General features: G+C 43.5%; 2 protein-coding genes across 2 annotated transcripts; one reads left to right on the top strand and one right to left on the bottom strand.

The window, feature by feature from the left end:
* Window positions 1–1150: 1150 nt before the first annotated feature.
* Window positions 1151–7661, bottom strand: ALG2 (ALG2, alpha-1,3/1,6-mannosyltransferase). Its single transcript, XM_015560485.1, has 3 exons — window positions 7583–7661; window positions 3082–4036; window positions 1151–2860 (listed from the first exon to the last, which is right to left on the bottom strand). Exons 1-2 carry the CDS (start codon window positions 7649–7651, stop codon window positions 3134–3136), a joined length of 972 nt encoding a protein of 323 aa, XP_015415971.1. The 5' UTR covers window positions 7652–7661; the 3' UTR covers window positions 1151–2860; window positions 3082–3133.
* A 394-nt stretch (window positions 7662–8055) lies between these two features.
* Window positions 8056–14720, top strand: SEC61B (Sec61 translocon beta subunit). The gene is made up of 4 exons (XM_006758435.2): window positions 8056–8371; window positions 8566–8663; window positions 11965–12066; window positions 14438–14720. The coding sequence occupies exons 1-4, from the start codon at window positions 8369–8371 to the stop codon at window positions 14523–14525; spliced, it is 291 nt and encodes a 96-aa protein (XP_006758498.1). The 5' UTR covers window positions 8056–8368; the 3' UTR covers window positions 14526–14720.
* The last annotated feature ends 3113 nt before the right edge of the window (window positions 14721–17833 follow it).

The raw sequence follows: 17833 nt of genomic DNA, 5'->3' as shown, positions 1-17833 counted from the left end.
TAGAATATAAAGTCAATTATTTTTTGTCTAGGCTGCTTATAGTAGCAAAAAGTTGGAGTAATCTAAATATATAATAATAAAAGATTAATTAGGGCAAATTATACATCCCAAGTAGGGCAATAGTTGGAAACACAAATGTCCAAAGCTATGTTATAAAAATGTACGTGACACTCTAGCCACAGAGCCAAACTAGCCAGGGCAAGGCTTAAAAGACTTGTATAAACTTTTATAATCAATGTTACCACCTGGTTATACATTCTTACAAACTTTTATAATTATATAGTCATATATACTTTGACATTTGTTCATTTAAAAAAACCTTTTATTTCCTATAAAAATGTGACTACATCACATGTGCTTCTTTAAAAAACCTCAACTGTATGAGGTATAATTTACATATAATAATGTGCACTCATTTTAAGCATCATTTCATGAATTCTGACAAATTTTACAGCATTGTAACCACCACCATGATAAAGATATAAAACATTTCCATCATCCAAAAAAAATTCCTTTGTGTTCTTTCCTGACTAGGCAAAGAACAGGCAAACAGTGATCTGCTTTCTGTTGCTATAGATTAGGTATTTTTTCTGTAAAGTTTCATATTAATGGGATCATACAATATGAACTCTTTTGTGTCTGGTTTCTGTCACTCAGTATTTTTGAGACTCATCCATGTTACTGTGCTTGTCAGTAGTTCATTCCTTTTTATTGCAGAATGTTCCATTGTATGAATATACCACACTGTGTTTATTCATTCCAGCACTATTTCTTGAAAAGACTCTCTTTTCCCTATTGAATTATCTCAGTACCTTTGGCAATAATCAATTGACTACATATGCGCAGATCTATTTTAGGACTCTCTGTCAGCTGGGTCTATTTGTTTATCTTTACTTGAGTCTCACGATCTTGACCGTTGGGAAAACTCCTGAAACTGCATTAAGCATTGAGAGGGAAATACACCTTATTGAGGTTGTTTATACCATCCGCCTGTTTCCCCGTGGTGTGACTTTCCCTCCCTGGGGCGGCAACAGACTGGGGCAATTCATCCAGGCCTGTGGAAGGCTGCCTTCATCTCTCACAAGTTTGTGATACTCTAAGTTTACAAATCAGCTCCACACCCTTTGTCTCCATCATTCATATACTGATGCAGTGCCTCTCCTGCACTCTATTTGTCCTTTCTTCACACCCTGTGGGGTGGGCTACTTAGACCTGATTATACCCATTTAACAGACAAGGAAATTTACACTTTAGGATTATCATCATCAGGACACCTTCTCAAAAATTGGAATCCTAGGCAAATAACACAGCAAACCAAAGGCCAATCTGAGTTCATCATCATAGCAGACTGTCCTAAGTCTGCCTGATGACTTCTTGGGAGAGTGGCAGGCCAGAGAGGTCACACCTGTGCTACACTAGTGCCCCTATAAAACCTCAAAAGATACACACACACACCTTTTCTAGACTATATTTGTCTTAAATGACATCTGTGGCTGGCCTGGGGTAGCGCTTCCTGCAAGATATTTTAGCATTTGCTTGTGGTCCTATTTCTGGGTAACAAGGCCAGGTCACCCTTACTGTGAGCCCCACCCAACCCCCAGTCCTCTTGTTAAGGATAGAGAGCTAGAGCATGTCTGTATTTTCTGGCTTGGATTCTTTCAAATACTCAAAATCTTTTTGAGTTAAGTTTGAGTTTCTGCTTCATGCAAGTAAATGATGCTGGGAGCTCTACTAGGACTTTGAAAGACCCCATGTCTGCTACAGGGAGGGCAGGCAATGATCGGCCTCATGCAGTGATTCTCAGGGGGCTGGAATAGAGCAGTGGGTGCGGGACATTAGATCTTTTAGGACCAGAGGATTAATTAGAAGACAGAAGGGCATCTTGTCCCCTCACTTTGATATGACTCAGAATACTGTATTAATTTTTAATTCCATGAAGTATTAAAGGACATTTACGGTATTAAAGGGGTGCAGAGAGAGATTCTGGTACGTGCAGTCCTGGATGGACCAGGTAACCATGGGCTGAGTCCTGGCTCACTCACTTTCAGTTGTGTGCTCTTGGGCAAGATCACTTCCACTCTGGGAGGTGGGTGGAGGGTCAAGGTAAGCTCCATAGCAGTGGCATGAGGCAAGCCTTGAAGGGTAAAAAGCATTTGTGCCTCACACTTAGGAGTACTTACTTACTACGACACAAATATTAACAGAGCTGATGAACCAGTTGGCATTAGAAATAAACCCTAAGCACTACATGCGTGACAACAATCCGTCTTCACTTCAACATCCGGTTTACTCTTAGTTTCTGACTTCAGGCTTGGCTGTCATATCTACGTATGGATCACGGAAGCCAACATTTAATATTGTACCATCTTTTCCTATGATAAACATCTTTTATTGACTTGTCTCAGTGTGTAAGAATATGTCCTGTACAAAACATACAGAGCATCCTTGCTATGGGATCAGGCAAAGTTATGGCTAACCAGCATTTCCCAAGAGGACAGGGAACAGGTGCCCTGATTCTGGGAACTACAGTGACCCTGTTCTCAATATGTTATGAAGCTAAATTCTTCAACTTTGACGATGACACACCAACTGTCTAAAACAATTAAGGCACAATATGACTCAAAATTTATACTCAGAGCAGCAATAATCTAGAGAAAATATAATTAACACATGGAATCGTATCACATTATAATTAACACTGGTAAGACAGAATTATTATAGCATAATAGATATTGGTTTATGAAACAGGAAGATGTGGTGTATAGGAAATGGCTCAGATTCAAAAAATCAAATGTGTTTAAAAAACAACTCTTCGGCACTAGATTCTAGGTTTCTTTTATGGTTCCAAAACTGGATCTACATCCTATATCAGCCGTGGGCAAACTACGGCCCACAGGCCGGATCCGGCCCGTTTGAAATGAATAAAACTATTGAAAAGAAAGACCGTACCCTTTTATGTAATGATGTTTACTTTGAATCTATATTAGTTCACACAAACACTCCATCCATGCTTTTGTTCCGGCCCTCCGGTCCAGTTTAAGAACCCATTGTGGCCCTCGAGTCAAAAAGTTTGTCCACCCTGTTCTATATAATATATTAATGAATGTAGCAAAAAGCCCTCTAATATATCTGATCATACCAGCAGTTTGGTGACATATTGGTAGAGCTGTTCTGTAAATGCTTCAGAGGAAAACTTTTCCTTCACCCTGGCTCTGCCAGCCCGTCCCATTGTGACCTTTAAGGCAGGTTCATGGATGAACTTTTCAATTGCTTCTGAGAACTGCACGGGGTCAGGCTCACACAGAAACCCTGTGACACTGTGGACAATGGACTCCAAGGGCCCACCTGAATTAACAGCAACGACTGGGCACTGCATGTACATGGCCTCCACAGGGACAATGCCGAAGTGTTCATTGCTCGGCGTGTAAATCACACAGGTGCAGCTGTGGAGGAGTGAGATTTTCTGTTTGTCCGAGAAAGACCGCAGGAAGGTCACAGACTGGTCCAGGTCGAACTGCTGGGCCATTTTCTTCAGTTCCTGATAGTGTTCCACGTTCTCCAGGACTCTCTCGTCATACCCACCAGCCATAATCAGATGAACCCTGTCCCAATCTTGGGGTGTCAATCTTCCACGCAGCTTCACTAGGGCTTCCAGCGCCAACGTCAGGTTTTTCTTCCTTTCGTATCTGTTGATGGAGAGAAACAGGAATTTTTTTCCCTCGGGGACTAGGTCATCAAGCTTTTCAGGGACAGCTGAGTCAAAGCTGGTAACATTCAGAGATGGGTAGAGGACATCGGGGTCTCTGTGAGACAGGGACTTAAACGTTTTCTTAAATATGGCAGCTGTGAACTGACTGTTGACCAAGATGCAGTCAGCCATACCTGTGGTGTATTCTTCTACCCAGTCAATCGGGGCCCTGTATAGACGTTTAAGAAAAGAATCCCTCTTGGTAAGAAGCAGATCTGGGAAGTGACAATAAAACAAGATCTTCTTACGCCGTCTGGCCAGCTTGAACACAGGGATACAGGCAGACACCTAGCCAAAGCAAAGGTAAAAAACAGGTAAAGTAACTGGTCAACTAATCTTCAAGTAAATCAAAAGAACAGACACATGCTGCCGACTAGCCTGCGGGCTCCTCGTGGGCAATGTCTCATTCTGCTTTGTGTTGCTACAGACTCTCACCCAGTCCAACACCTGGTGTATTAAAGGCTGGTAGACATTCTCTGGGTGTGTGCTAAACATTTAAAGCTGCAAGCTGAGTCTTTTCTCTAGAATAAGCAGTCCAATGAAAATGAAAAGCTAATAACCACATTAAAACTTTTAATGGGTTAAATAAATGTTAATATATTTTATCTAAAATATCACCATTGAAAATGTAATCAATACTATAATAGTTAATGGGATACTTTACACTTTTTCCCCACATTAAATCTTTAAAATCACCTGTGTATTTTACACTGACAGCACACATCAGTTCAGACTACCCACATTTCAAGTGCTCAACAGCCACCTGTGGCTAGTGGCTACCATACCGGACAGAGCAGCTCGAGTGTATTTCACCTTCTAAGACACTGAATGAGCTATAGGAGTTCAGAGTGCAGTCTCTGGAATCAAGATGGCCAGGGTTTGAATCTCAGTCCCACTAGCTAGGTGTGTGACCATGATCAAGTAATCTACCCCTCTCTGGGCCTCAGTTTCCTCTTCTGTAACATGGTGGCAATTATGGTTACCAAAAAAGCCCATCTATACTAATAATAGAGGAATATGCAAATTGGTGGGACACTTTCACATAGCAACCCATCAGGACGGGGGCAGGGCCGCAGCAGAGAGCTATCAGCATGCCTGTGCAGGGGGTCCGAAAGGCGAGAGGAGGGGAGAGCAGATAGGCAGTTAGGGGGATCAGGCCAGGAGGGGAGAGCAGATAGGCAGTTAGGGTGATAAGGCCAGGAGGGGAGCACAGAGAGGCAGTTAGGGGGATCAGGCTGGCAGCGAGAGCAGATAGGCAGTTAGAGGGATCAGGCCAGGAGGGGAGAGCAGATAGGCAGTTAGGGTGATAAGGCCAGGAGGGGAGCACAGAGAGGCAGTTAGGGGGATCAGGCTGGCAGCGAGAGCAGATAGGCAGTTAGAGGGATCAGGCCAGCAGGGGAGAGCAGTTAGAGTCACAAGGCCAGCAGGGGAGCAGTTAGGGGCATCAGGCAGTTGAGCGGTTACAAGCCAGTGGTTCCAGATTGCAAGAGGGATCCCGGATTGGAGAGGGTGCAGGCCGGGCTGAGGGGCCCCCTCCCTGCCCCCACGCACCAATTTCATGCACCGGACCTAGTGTTTTTTATAATTACTAAACGCAATGGGATATGTAAAATGCTTAGGAATTTAGCATGTAGTATGTCAGCGGTTCTCAACCTGTGGGTCGCGACCCCTTTGGCGGTCAAACGACCCTTTCACAGAGGTCGCCTAAGACCATCCTGCATATCAGATATTTACATTACGATTCATAACAGTAGCAACATTACAGTTATGAAGTAGCAACGAAAATAATTTTATGGTTGGGTCACAACATGAGGAACTGTATTTAAAGGGCCAGAAGGTTGAGAACCACTATAGTATGTGCTCAATAAATATTAACCATAATCATTACTGAGCATGAACTACAGGCTGGCATTAGACTTCCTGTTGGATAATCTTACAAATCACTTAATCTCCAGCTCACTTAACACCTGAAGGTGAGCTTTCTAAAGCTACTTAGTTAGAAAGTAGCAGATGAATGGAACTTGAATCCGGGTCTCTTACTTCCAAGCTCAGTTTTTTCTCTATCTGCTGCAGTCTCAGCTGCCTCAAGCTTATTAACTAGTTAGACATGCAGGGTGTTTGGAAAATGTCGACATTTCTCAAAAAGAAGTATCTTCCACACAAGTAAGGATGATCAAAAGTAACTCAAGAGTTATAAAGAAACACAAATACAACTGTAATGCCGTTTCCCCTATCAGTGTGGCAAAGATTAAAATGGTTGATAACATCCAACATGCACCAGAACACGAAGCAAAATGCTCTGTTGTTCATGTGGGAGAGTAAAGTGACACAACCTCTTTAGAAGGCAAATCTGACAATAGCTATTGACATTTACAATGAACAACTCTTAGAGCTATTAATTTTATTTTTGGGAAGTTATTCAAAGGACATACTTGCAGAAGTACAATAAGAAGGTACAAGGATGTTCATTACAAAACTGATCTATTCACAAAAACACCCATAATGTAGTATCCTTTTAACAAAAGAATATATAAATTACCTGTACATTTAAAAAAAAGATTTCCCAGCCACTATGAAGAATTAAGTGAATCTCTAATATTGATATATAAGGATGTTCCAAATAGAATTTTTTGGCGGAAAAAAAAGCAAGTTGTCTAATAGTAGGTATGTCATAATACTAATTATTACAAACTAGAGGCCCAATGCACAAAGTTCATGCAAGAATAGGCCTTCCTTCCCCGGCTGCCGGCATGGGACTACCTCTGGCACCCGGGACCCGGGACCCGGGCTTCCCTACGGCGATATATAAGGATGTTCCAAATAGAATTTTTTGGCGGAAAAAAAAGCAAGTTGTCTAATAGTAGGTATGTCATAATACTAATTATTACAAACTAGAGGCCCAATGCACAAAGTTCATGCAAGAATAGGCCTTCCTTCCCCGGCTGCCGGCATGGGCCTCCCTCTGGCACCCGGGACCCGGGACCCGGGCTTCCCTACGGCCGCTGGCAGGCACCTGGACCCAGCCCCAGCTTCGCTGGAAGGTCGTTTGGTCTAATTAGCGTATTACACTTTGATTATTATAGAGAAGATTTACATATCTTAACAGACACTCATATGGTGGTGTGGCCATAGACAATTTCTGTAAGGACATAGGAGAAACTGTTTAACAGTGGCTATTTTTAGGGAGAGGAACTGGAATGGGACTTTAATTATATTATACTTTTATACTACTTGAGGTTTTATTGTTACTTTTTAAAATAAATATTTTTTGGGGGGGGGTGTGAGTGGGAGGAAGACAAGGAGTTTAGAATAGTTAGACTCCACATCCAGGTGGGTATTCTGTACCAAGTGAGCGCATTTGTGCTTTTCTATGAAGACTAATGGAGAGCCACGTTAAAGGTCTAACGGGGCGTGACATGTTCGGCTTGGTGTTTTGACAGGACCTGGCTGCAAAGGCTGGGACAGGGTGATGCGCATAGCCTAGAAACAGTGTCAACAGGAATAAGGAAAAGAGGGAAGGAATAGGAGTTACTCCAAAGGAAACAGTGACTGAAGGCTGACTCCCAGACTTGTGTTTCTTAGAGCGAGCTGGCCCCCAGGCCCATCTGCTGCAGAATCACCGATGTGCCACTGAAAAATGCAGATTTCGGGGCCCCATCTCGGAGCTCCTGGATGAAACTTCTCAGGGCGAGGCCCCATCATGGGAAGTTCGAGAACTACAGTCACTCCCAGCTCTCATCTCCCCAGGTCAGGTGCAGTGTTTTGGAACCGCAGACCCGGAGAGGTCCAGAGGAGGGCAAAGGGGCGTGGCGAGGCCCGGCGTGGTCACCTCACCTGGTCGCACACGACCACGTCGAACACCTCGTCGCCGAGGAACAGCACGTAGAGCGCCAGGAAGATCATGCGCACGTAGGCAGAGTGAGCCCTGGCCAGGTGGCTCCGTGGGTAGCGCGTCGGTCCCGGGTTCGATTCCGGTCAAGGGCACGTAACCAAGAGCTTGGTTGAAGCTCTTCCTCAGCCCAGGCCTTGGTCGGGGCACATGCAGGAGTCAACCAATCGATGTGTCTCTCTCACATCGGTGTTTCTCTCTGTCTTTCCTCTCCCACTCTCTCTGAAAAAAATAAAAATCAATGGAAAAACATCCTCTGGTGAGGCCTCCTCTGCCATGGCCCGGGTGTCCCGCACCCTTAGGCACCGGCGCGCCTGCTCCTTCCTAGGGCACCCGGGGGCCTCAGCGGGGCTGACCACACCCCCGCGGCGCGCATGTAGGTTAGGCCACATCAGCGCACGTCTGTGGGTGCCTAGTGACCGCCGGAGGAAATTTCTCTTCTGGCCGTGGCTATATCCACCCTTTGGTACGAAATGGACTCTATGAAAGATGCTGTGATCTACAGGAGGAAGACGGAAGATCTGTATATCCCACGCAGCAGCGGACCAAGTCGCCGGTAGCAACATTTGTACAGGCAGATAGAAGGACAGCCCTGGCGTCCTTGGAGTCCGAGGCCCTGCCAGCAGGTCTGGGGGCGGGGACGGAACCAGTTCCTCCAGCCGCCGGTCCAGTGAGGGCTCCGCCGCTTCCCTGCCGTCTGCTTCGGGCCCCTGCCACCTCCAGTTTCCAGAATGGTATGGTGACCCCAGCCGTCCCTCCTTAGTCCCCACCTCTCCCAGGCGCCCCGACTTCTGCCTTGCGCCTTGCCCTCCCGCGGCTCCCCCGCTTCCCACCCTCCAGTGCGGGTGCCAGTCGTGGCTGTCGGGGACTGGGGTCTGGGGGCCGGCGGGCGGCGCTCACCCGTCTGTCTCCTTGTCGCCCTCCGCAGCCTGGCCCGACCCCCAGTGGCACCAACGTGGGCTCCTCAGGACGCTCCCCGAGTAAAGCGGTGGCCGCCCGGGCGGCGGGTAGCACGGTCCGGCAGAGGTAAGGATCCCCGTGACCCCCTTGGCTGTGGGCCGGGAGGAAGGGGGCCCAAGAACCCGCTGGTCCTGAGAAGGTCGCCCAGAATGTTACGGTTCACGAAGACAAGGTGGGCCTCCGGTGACGTGGCCGTGGGAGCAGCGGCCTTTGGGTCTTTGTGTCTAGAGAGGGAGTGACATTTTATTCTCACTGCACAGGTAAACAGGGGCAGAGACAACGGGTGTCATTGAACTGACTCTCTGGACCTGACCTTTGCACTCACATTTCCGTCAGTTTAACAAGATTTGTCCAGCTCATTGTCCCCGATCATCCCAGCCCCCACCCCCCAGGCGCGTTGCTTAACTTACGGGTACATGTGGCTCTGCTCTATGCGCCTTCACCCAGAGCCAGAACTTCAGCGTCATCGTGGGTTTTTTCTTAGGCCCTATCCCTGGCCAGTCATTTGTCGGACTTTAAATTATACGCAAAAACCTGCTGCTCATCACTTCTTTGCGTCTCTCTTCCTACCGCCCCGGTTTGGCCGTCAGCTTCTCGTCTAGACTCTTGCATTTTCTACTCTTCCTCTCTCCAGGCCCTTCCACTCCAGTCCCTCGTGTGCTCTGGTTCTGTCACTCTTCTGCTTAGTTTCTCTGTTAGTTGCTTTTTGCTGAACTTTTTTAAAAACAGGGTGAGGGGGGCGGATAGCGAGGTTCTTGGTGACTTTTTTTTTTCTCCTGTCCATCAGCTTCCCTTCTCCCTGGCTCCTGGGACCCAGCAATAGTCAACTTACTACTGTGTTCTGAACCTCCCTTCCTCTCCCCACACACAGCTTCTGTTTATTCTCCTGGGACTAAGCTCAGAGGTTTTTGGAGGCCTTCCCTGACTCCAAAAGTAGCAGTAGCTGTTACTCCTCCCTTTTGCTCCCAACGCATTTTGTTCAATGAAGGAAGGAATCAAGCAACCCTGTTGTCTTCAGATATTTGAAGGAGCTAGTGGGGTTTTACGTAGAGAGGGAAACACCTTGAAGGGCTACAAGAAAATGATTCGTAAGGATGTGAAGAGTGACGCGATTTTTCTTGTTGGCTATAGTAGGTACATGTAAAACGAATAATGTGAACTTAGCAGAGACGGATTTCAGCTCATTGAAAGTACTGATATCACTGTGATGTTTTTCTTGAAATTATCGTGTTTTCTTTGGATTACAAAATCCGTATTATTAACCGGTTACGCATTAACTGTAATAATGCGGATTTTGTAATCAAAGAAAGCACGATAATTTCAAGAGAAACATAAAAATTGCTTTTTATTGAAAGTGATGTCCATCGCTAGCTACACATTTCCCCCCATCTTACAGGTAATTTGTGGATACTGTCCCAATAGAACTTTTCTTGTTTTGAGGCAGACCATTCAGAGACCCAATTTTCCACTTCTTCGTACGTTTTGAAGTGCTGCTCAGAAAGTGCGTGTGCCATCAATCGGGACAAGGGGGAATCTGAAGGAGCAATACAACAAAATAGCATACATACCAAATTGCATATATATCAACGTCTGTGTAACTCCATCTACTGAAAAAATCCGCATTATTAACCGGTACACCTAGTAAAGTGATGGTAGGGATAAGGTTTTCACTACTGTTTTCTCTCTTTGTGGCAGATCGTAAACAAGTTTTCCTTTTCAGAAATTTAGAATCAGTAGCCCACAGATAACGGGGATGGGATTTTACAGAAGGGTGTGCTGGGGTTTGGTTAATGATAGGGGCAGTAATGGGGCAGGCGTCCCCTCTCTTCCTTTTCTTCCCGAGGATTTCTTAGGAGTGGGCTGAAGATGTCTTCTGAGTTCTCATGCTTCCTGCTTACGCTCGCTCTGTAGCAGTCCAGCACAGGGAGAGAAGTGGGGGAGCCGTGCTCGGTGGAAGGGTGGTTGTTGGGTGGGCCTCCCCAGTGACTGAGGAGAGGAGGGAAAGGGCTTCCCCCCTGTTGGTGGCAGTGCTTGTGTCAGTGCTGTCCAGCGCCTTCTGTATGCGAGGGCTGCCTCCATCACATAGCTCATCTCACCAGCCTTGGTCTCCTGTGAAGGATAAGTTCTAGTTGGGTGTTTTCTCCATTTTTCATATCCTACCTCTGTCCAAGATTTATGGCATATCAAAATAGTGAAAACAGACTACAGAATGATGTTTTTGGTAAAATATATGTTCCATTTTGGGACCTGGATTATAATTACAGCTTAATATTTTTGTCTCTTTTGTAGCAAATACAGTAATTTTAAAACATTTTAAGGCAATTTAAGTCAGATTACAGTTGACCCTTGAACAAAATGGATGTTAGTTAGGGACACTCCCCTTTCCCCTGCAGTCAAAAATCCACATATAATTTTGACTCCCCCGAAAACTTAACTACTAATAATAGCTTACTGTTGGCCAGAAGCCTTATCGATAACATAAACAGTTGATTAACACATATTTTCTATATTGTTATGTTATATACTGTACAATAAAGCAAGCTAGAAGAAAGAAAATATTATTTAAAAAATCATAAAGAAGAGAGAATACATTTATGGTATTGGGGGGAAACCTCGTGTAAGTGGACCCACACAGTACAGTTTAAACCCATGTTGTTCAGAGGTTGATTGTATGTAAATTCCGGGCATTTTAGAGCAGAGCTTTGTTACTTGGCTTCACAAAAATGCATGTGAAGAGCCGAAACCAGTTTGGCTCAGTGGATAGAGCGTCGGTCTGTGGACTGAAAGGTCCCAGGTTCGATTCCGGTCAGGGGCGTGTGCCTGGGTTGCGGGCACATCTCCAGTAGGAGATGTGCAAGAGGCAGCTGATCGATGTTTCTCTCTCATCGATGTTTCTAACTCTCTCCCTTCCTCTCTGTAAAAAATCAATAAAATATATTTTTAAAAAAAATGCATGTGAAGAGAAACTGAAGTGCATTGTCCCAGTGAGGTGCCATATGGTTGGGCAAGAGGATGGGCTCTGGAGTCAGAACTGGGTCCTCAGCTCAGCTCGGCCACCTGCTGGCTGGCTGTGTGGTCTTAGGCGGACACTTGGCTTAACCTTTTCTGAGCCTCATTTTCCTCTTATAAAACAGAACTGGTAACTGCTTTCCAGGGTTAGTGTGTGCATTAGCATGTGGCAGGTACTCAGTTCATGGTAGTTATCATGACCCATGGGGTGAAAACAAGAATTAGGGGTGTACTCACAAAAGAAAGTGTTTTTTTTTCTTATTTTGGTTCTTTAACAATGTAATGGTAGCAGATGTTATAATGCCATTAAAAGGGTTCCCCCCCAAAAGACTGTTTGTAACATTTTTTCTCTTGACAGGAAAAATGCCAGCTGCGGAACAAGGAGCGCGGGCCGCACGACCTCAGCAGGCACTGGGGGGATGTGGCGGTTCTACACGGAAGACTCCCCTGGCCTCAAAGTGTAAGTCTTGGAGCAGACCTTGTGTTCCTGTCGGTGTCACAGGCTGATGGGCAGTACGGTCTCTCCGCCACCAGTGGTGCTGGCTTTGCTGAACTTACAGTACACACAGCTCCGTTTGGGTCAGGGGGACCGGGTTTGGTTTGTCTGTATAACAACCAATTAGTTTAGGGCCTGGAATGTCTCTTCATGGATTGCGTGAAAGCAAGGGGAAATCTTCAAGTAGCTAAGCCAGAATAAACAATGGAAACAGAGAACTGGAGGAAAAACTGCTTAATTAGATGAAATTGTTCTTTTTTGGTTGTCCGACACTGAGAAAGAGGAGTAACCCATTGAATATGAGTTGGGTGGTTTTTCAAAGCTTTCCTGGAACCATAAGCTAATATTATTGCAGCTAATAGACGTTTCTGCATTAGGCTGTGTTAACGAAAGTTCTTTGGCCTTCTTTTGTGAGTGGTGAGTAGACCTTGGGGTGGACATAGCACTTTCCAAGTTTTTAAGGTCTGAGAGTGCTCATTAGGTGATGGGAAATGGGCACCTGGGGGACCCCTGTTCCATGCCTTGCTCACCTCACTTTTCAGGGTTTCTGGTACTGTGTGGCAGACTTAATCCCACAGGTTTCTGATCTCGTAGGCCCTAGGACACCACTGCTTACAGCCGCTTCCTGACTCAGCCAGTGGATGAGGATTAGGAACACTGCAGGTTCAGAAGCTCAGGTTTAGAGAGGCAAAGTTATCTTCTAGCAAGAGCCGGAACCAGATAATCTAGAACAGGGGTCCTCAAACTTTTTAAACGGGGCCAGTTCATTGTCCCTCAGATCGTTGGAGGGCCGGACTATAGTTTAAAAAACAACAACTATGAACAAATTCCTATGCACACTGCACATATCTTATTTTGAAGTTAAAAAACAAAACGGGAACAAATACAATATTTGTATTTGCATGTGGCCCGCGGGCCGTAGTTTGAGGACCCTTGATCTAGAATGTTCAATCCTGTGTTCCATATGTCTATCTGGTAGAAAAGAGACAAAATTAGATTTATTTAGATTAGATTAACTTGACTAGTAGCTTGGCTTGGTTCACAAATTTAAAGACTTGTATGGTAAGGTGAGAATGTAATCAGGAAGTACTTCTTGGGGTTGGGGATATATGAGTTGGCCGTAATCAGGCAACCTTTTGGTCTTTGTTAAAGGTAATTTTTCTGAGTATTTCAGAGAGGAATTTTGAAGCCCCTTGCTCTTTAGGGTATCCAGGAGACTCCTTGAAACCCTTCTTAAGAAGGTGGTAAAAGCTTTTCTCCTGTGGGTGATTCTGGCTTGTGCTGGCTCTGGGCTTTCTGCTATTGTGCAGCCAGGCTTGCTTGTTGCTACTGCTTGAGTACTCCCAGGAATTGCTAGAAACTGTTCCTTGAAGTGTTGTAAAGCAGTCTCATCCCACCAGAAAGATGGTAAAAGGACACAGTTGGGAATTCATATTCACAAATCCACATCTTGGAGCAGTCAAGTAACATCTTAGAGTTTGTTGGCTCTTATAGGATCTTAGAATTTTTTTTTGAATAATAGTAGCATTTCCGGTGAGCTTATTATAAAATTGTATAATCCATGTGTATTAATTTACTTAATACCTCAGTAACCGTATGAGAGAGGTACTGTGATTGTCCCTACTTTACAGATGAGGAAACAGGCTTGGAGAAGATAGGTAATGGGGCACAGTCACAACTCATAAAGGACGGAGTGGGTTTGCAAACTCTGGCACTTGGACTCTGAGAGCTCCACTCTCAGCTTAGTGCTCTGTGGCTGATGATATGCTAACATTGCTTTAAAATAGGGGCTGTGATTGAGTGCAGTATGGTAACATTCTCTTCCCATGTGTTTTTAAATTTGTTTACTCCTATAATTGTACAAATTTTGGAAGAACAAAATAGTGTAGCAAGGACATTGGTCTCTGCGCATTGTTTATTGTTCACTAGTGGACTCTTACTCCACTGCCTTAAACAGTGAAGGTTGTCTAAGTAAGTCTTACTTCGAAATAATAGTTTTATAATTGGATCATTTGTACTTAAAAAGTTTGGAGAAGTTTTTATTTTTAGTATGGAAAATATCAAATACATGAAATTAGAGAGACTAGTCTCTCTAAGACATCAGATCATTTTACTTGTATAATTTTAGTATGTTTTACTGGAAGAGAAGGATTTCTCCTATCTAACCACAATGCTGATGCCACACCTCTCCCCCCCTCCCTTCCACTCTCTCTAGAAATCAATGGAAAAAATATCCTCACTCCTTGGGTGAGGATTAAAAAAAATTAAAAAGAAAAAGAAATATGGTGATGTATTATTACTAAAAGTAAGCATGCCTTTTCTTCTTTCTTTTCAGTGGCCCTGTTCCAGTATTGGTTATGAGTCTTCTGTTCATCGCTTCTGTATTTATGTTGCACATTTGGGGCAAGTACACTCGTTCGTAGATTTGGCTACATCCATCTGTCATCTGAAGAAGGAGAAAAAAAAAATCAATATATCTTGGACCAAAAGCATAGTGATTTTCTGTTCATGAGAAAGAAATTTTCTGTAAGCTTACTGTTTTACAGGGAACTTAACGAGAATTGATTTTAAGGATCAATTTTTTTTCTATGGCTAATAAACTTTTTAATTCATTTATACCATGTCTGATCCTTTAATCTCTCTGCCTTTCAATTACAAGTAAATATGTAGAAAGCACGTCTTTTGGAGCTTGTTTTCTTTGTGGGATTGACAGGTCCTTACATGACCATGTATTTCAAATCCAAGGTCCTGTAATTGGCCTTGGCTTGTTTTCTTCTAGGTATTTCTGTCCTGGTGATTGTCATTTTGTGTGTTCCGTGGTTTTTAAGGAGTGTGCCTATGACTGCCTCAGGCAGATCTATATTCAAAGGCAGCTGGTACCCAGGGGAATAGTCATAGAAATCAGAAATGTGTGCCTATTCTTTTCTTTGTCTCTAAAACCTATGAATTAAGAACTCTCTCCCAGTTTTATATTCTGTGAGTATAGATCAGGAGTTTACATCTATTTATCGTTTGTCGCTAAACCTATTTTGAAGAATTCAGCCCTGGCTGGTTTGGCTCAGTGGATAGAGTGTCGGCCTGCAGACTGAAGGGTCCCAGGTTTGATTCCAGTCAAGGGCATGTACCTTGGTTGTGGGCACATCCCCAGTAGGGGGTGTGCAGGAGGCAGCTGATCGATGTTTCTCTCTCATCAATGTTTCTAACTCTCTATCCCTCTCCCTTCCTCTCTGTAAAAAAAAAACCAATAAAATATATTTAAAAAAAAACAAAAAACCTATTTTGAAGAATTCATTTGATACGTTGGATTTTTCAAATAAAATTTTGTTTTCATTGTGAAAATTAAAGACTTCTCTAATCAGAGTGGGTATCAGCATTTCCAAACAAAAAATTTTAAAAATTGAAGTTTAACTTAGCTTATGTTGCCATTCTGGGAATAAGCATTCAGTTTCTGATAGACCCTAGGAAATACCAAGAATAGCTTACAGGTGCATACTTCAGGAGTCTAGGAAATAAGCCAGATTTTCTAAGGAGTAAGATATCCCTGTGAAATCCCCTTAGTTGTCCAGCAGAATTACAACATGATAAAGAGGTGTATTAGTTAAGAATCAGATAATTTTAACAGTGACTTTCTCATAAATAAAGCTTTAAAATAGAATAGTTAAGCTGTTTTATAAGTGTTTTTCTTAACTCCTGGCTATAAAGTCAATTTAGGTCCAGAATACCAAATTAAATGTTGAAAGTATGTTATCTTTAAAAAAGATTTCTTAGGGCAATATGTGGGTAAGCATGCTCTTGTAAATACTAAAAAATGGGAAATTATTGGGAGAAAATGATGAAAAATTGGTCCTCTGGGATCCCGAGAATTGCTTCCTGTGTGAAATGGGTATCTTCATTTTGAAATTAGGGGGACAGTGTCTTAATTTCATTTTGAAGAAATTAAAGATCATAGTATCTATAATGGATTTTTTTTTCAGGTTGGTGGTACCAATAACAGCTAAAAGTTAAGATCTTAATTTGGAAAACAAATCTGTTCCTCTATCCAGATGGGTGTTTTTCTCTGGGGGAGCAGCTGGAGCCACTTGGGGGAGCTGTTGTGTTGTTGGGTGCGTTCTCTTCACTGAATAGTGCTGCCTGTTAGCCCTGTCCGCCTAGCTGTGGTCTCTGGTGGACTGATAGTGGAAAGTCACTGAATTCTGAGCTAGCAGTTTATAAGAAATGCTGCTTGTAGTGGCAGAGCAAGGAGATGCTTCATTCAGCAGAAGGAAAATTCGGGGTTGGATACAGCGATGTACAGCATCTATTATGTAGCTAATTTTGGCTCTGACAATACAATGCTAATGCAATCTTAGTGTTCAAGATGTTCCTTTTTTTTTCAAATTTTAAAAATTGTGGTAAAACACGTGACATAAAGTATATCATCTTAACCGTTTTTAAGTGTTCACATCAGTGGTATTAAGTGCATTCATATTGTTGCTCAACCATCACCACTATCCATCTCCAGTACTCTTTTTCATCTTACAAAACAGAAACTTAAATGCACCAAATAATAACCTCCCCCTTTCCCCTCAGCCCCTGGCACCATTCTACATTGTGTCTCTGTAAATTTGACTCTTAAGTACTTAATATAAGTGGAATCGTGCAGTATTTTGTCCCTTGGTGACTGATTTACTTGTTAACGTAAAAAAACCATTGAAACTTGTAAAGAATTTTTGTGAGTTTATATGAGCCAAACTGTTGACATATGCCGGGAAGCAGAACCTCAACGAATTGAGATAATGCTCTGGAGAATGGCCGGTTACATTTGTATTTATTCATTGCAACCAAAGGAGGGACGTAGGTGGGTTACATGAAATTCACTGGTGATAGATTAAGGAGGTGGGGTAAAGCAAAGCGAGGGTGGGGGTGGTTTGGTGGGGTGAGCGGTAAACCCCTGGGATTGGATAAAAAGTAAAATGATGGACACATACTTAGGTGGGTGCAGGAACAATTAACATGATAATGAAGGAATTTGTGATATCTGTCCTGGAGCCCAGCACATTTGGTTGTGCTCAGGGGCTCCAGAAAAAGGGAAGTTACAAGTTACCCAAACATTTCTAGGGTATGTTATCATAGATGCAAAAAGACAGTCTCAGTTAAGGTAGAGGTTGACCTTGTCAAGTGAAGATACCAGCCTAGGACTAGGACGTAACTGCCCACTATAACTGCTTTTAGTTAAAGTTTAATTTCAGACCATCCTTTGTGGTTACTTTAGGTCTCTGAGTTTGCAAGACTGCCATGCAGGCCTCCCCTGAACTTGTCAGGTCAACATGTGGCCCCTTTCGTTCACATACTCCACTTAGCATAATGTCCTCAAGGTTCATGTTATAGCATGTCAGAATTTCCTTCCTTTTTAAGATGAATAATATCCCATCGTATGTATATAACACATTTTGTGTTGCTTTCTTTTTAAATAGGGATTCCTAGACTGTTTCTTGAGCCATTTATAGTAATTCCGATAGCCTAACAAATTGACATGCATTAAGACTACCTCGGCCCACAGAATCCTCAGGCTCCTTTGACTTTGGGCTATAATTCTGGCCACCTCTGAGTGATGGACAAAAGCTAGCACATGCTGTCAGCAGCTCTATTCTAAGTGTTTAAAACTAGGGAAATGAATTACATTATAATGCAGCTTGGCCTGAGCCTTTTAAGTCATTGAGGAACAACCAACATATGGAAAGGACAAGTCCCT

The sequence above is a fragment of the Myotis davidii genome, unplaced genomic scaffold (genome assembly GCF_000327345.1).
Source record: "Myotis davidii unplaced genomic scaffold, ASM32734v1 scaffold534, whole genome shotgun sequence".
Taxonomy (NCBI): Eukaryota; Metazoa; Chordata; class Mammalia; order Chiroptera; family Vespertilionidae; genus Myotis; species Myotis davidii.
This window is presented reverse-complemented; position numbering and strand designations above follow the sequence as displayed.

What these genes read in the sequence shown, in the direction of transcription:
- ALG2 (XM_015560485.1), bottom strand. Translation starts at nt 7,651, where the DNA reads ATGATCTTCCTGGCGCTCTACGTGCTGTTCCTCGGCGACGAGGTGTTC. An exon ending in ACGTGGTCGTGTGCGACCAG is followed by an intron (nt 4,037 to 7,582) that starts GTGAGGTGACCA and finishes TGCTTTGGCTAG; the next exon opens with GTGTCTGCCTGTATCCCTGT.
- SEC61B (XM_006758435.2), top strand. An exon ending in GGTAGCACGGTCCGGCAGAG is followed by an intron (nt 8,664 to 11,964) that starts GTAAGGATCCCC and finishes TTCTCTTGACAG; the next exon opens with GAAAAATGCCAGCTGCGGAA. An exon ending in GACTCCCCTGGCCTCAAAGT is followed by an intron (nt 12,067 to 14,437) that starts GTAAGTCTTGGA and finishes CTTTCTTTTCAG; the next exon opens with TGGCCCTGTTCCAGTATTGG.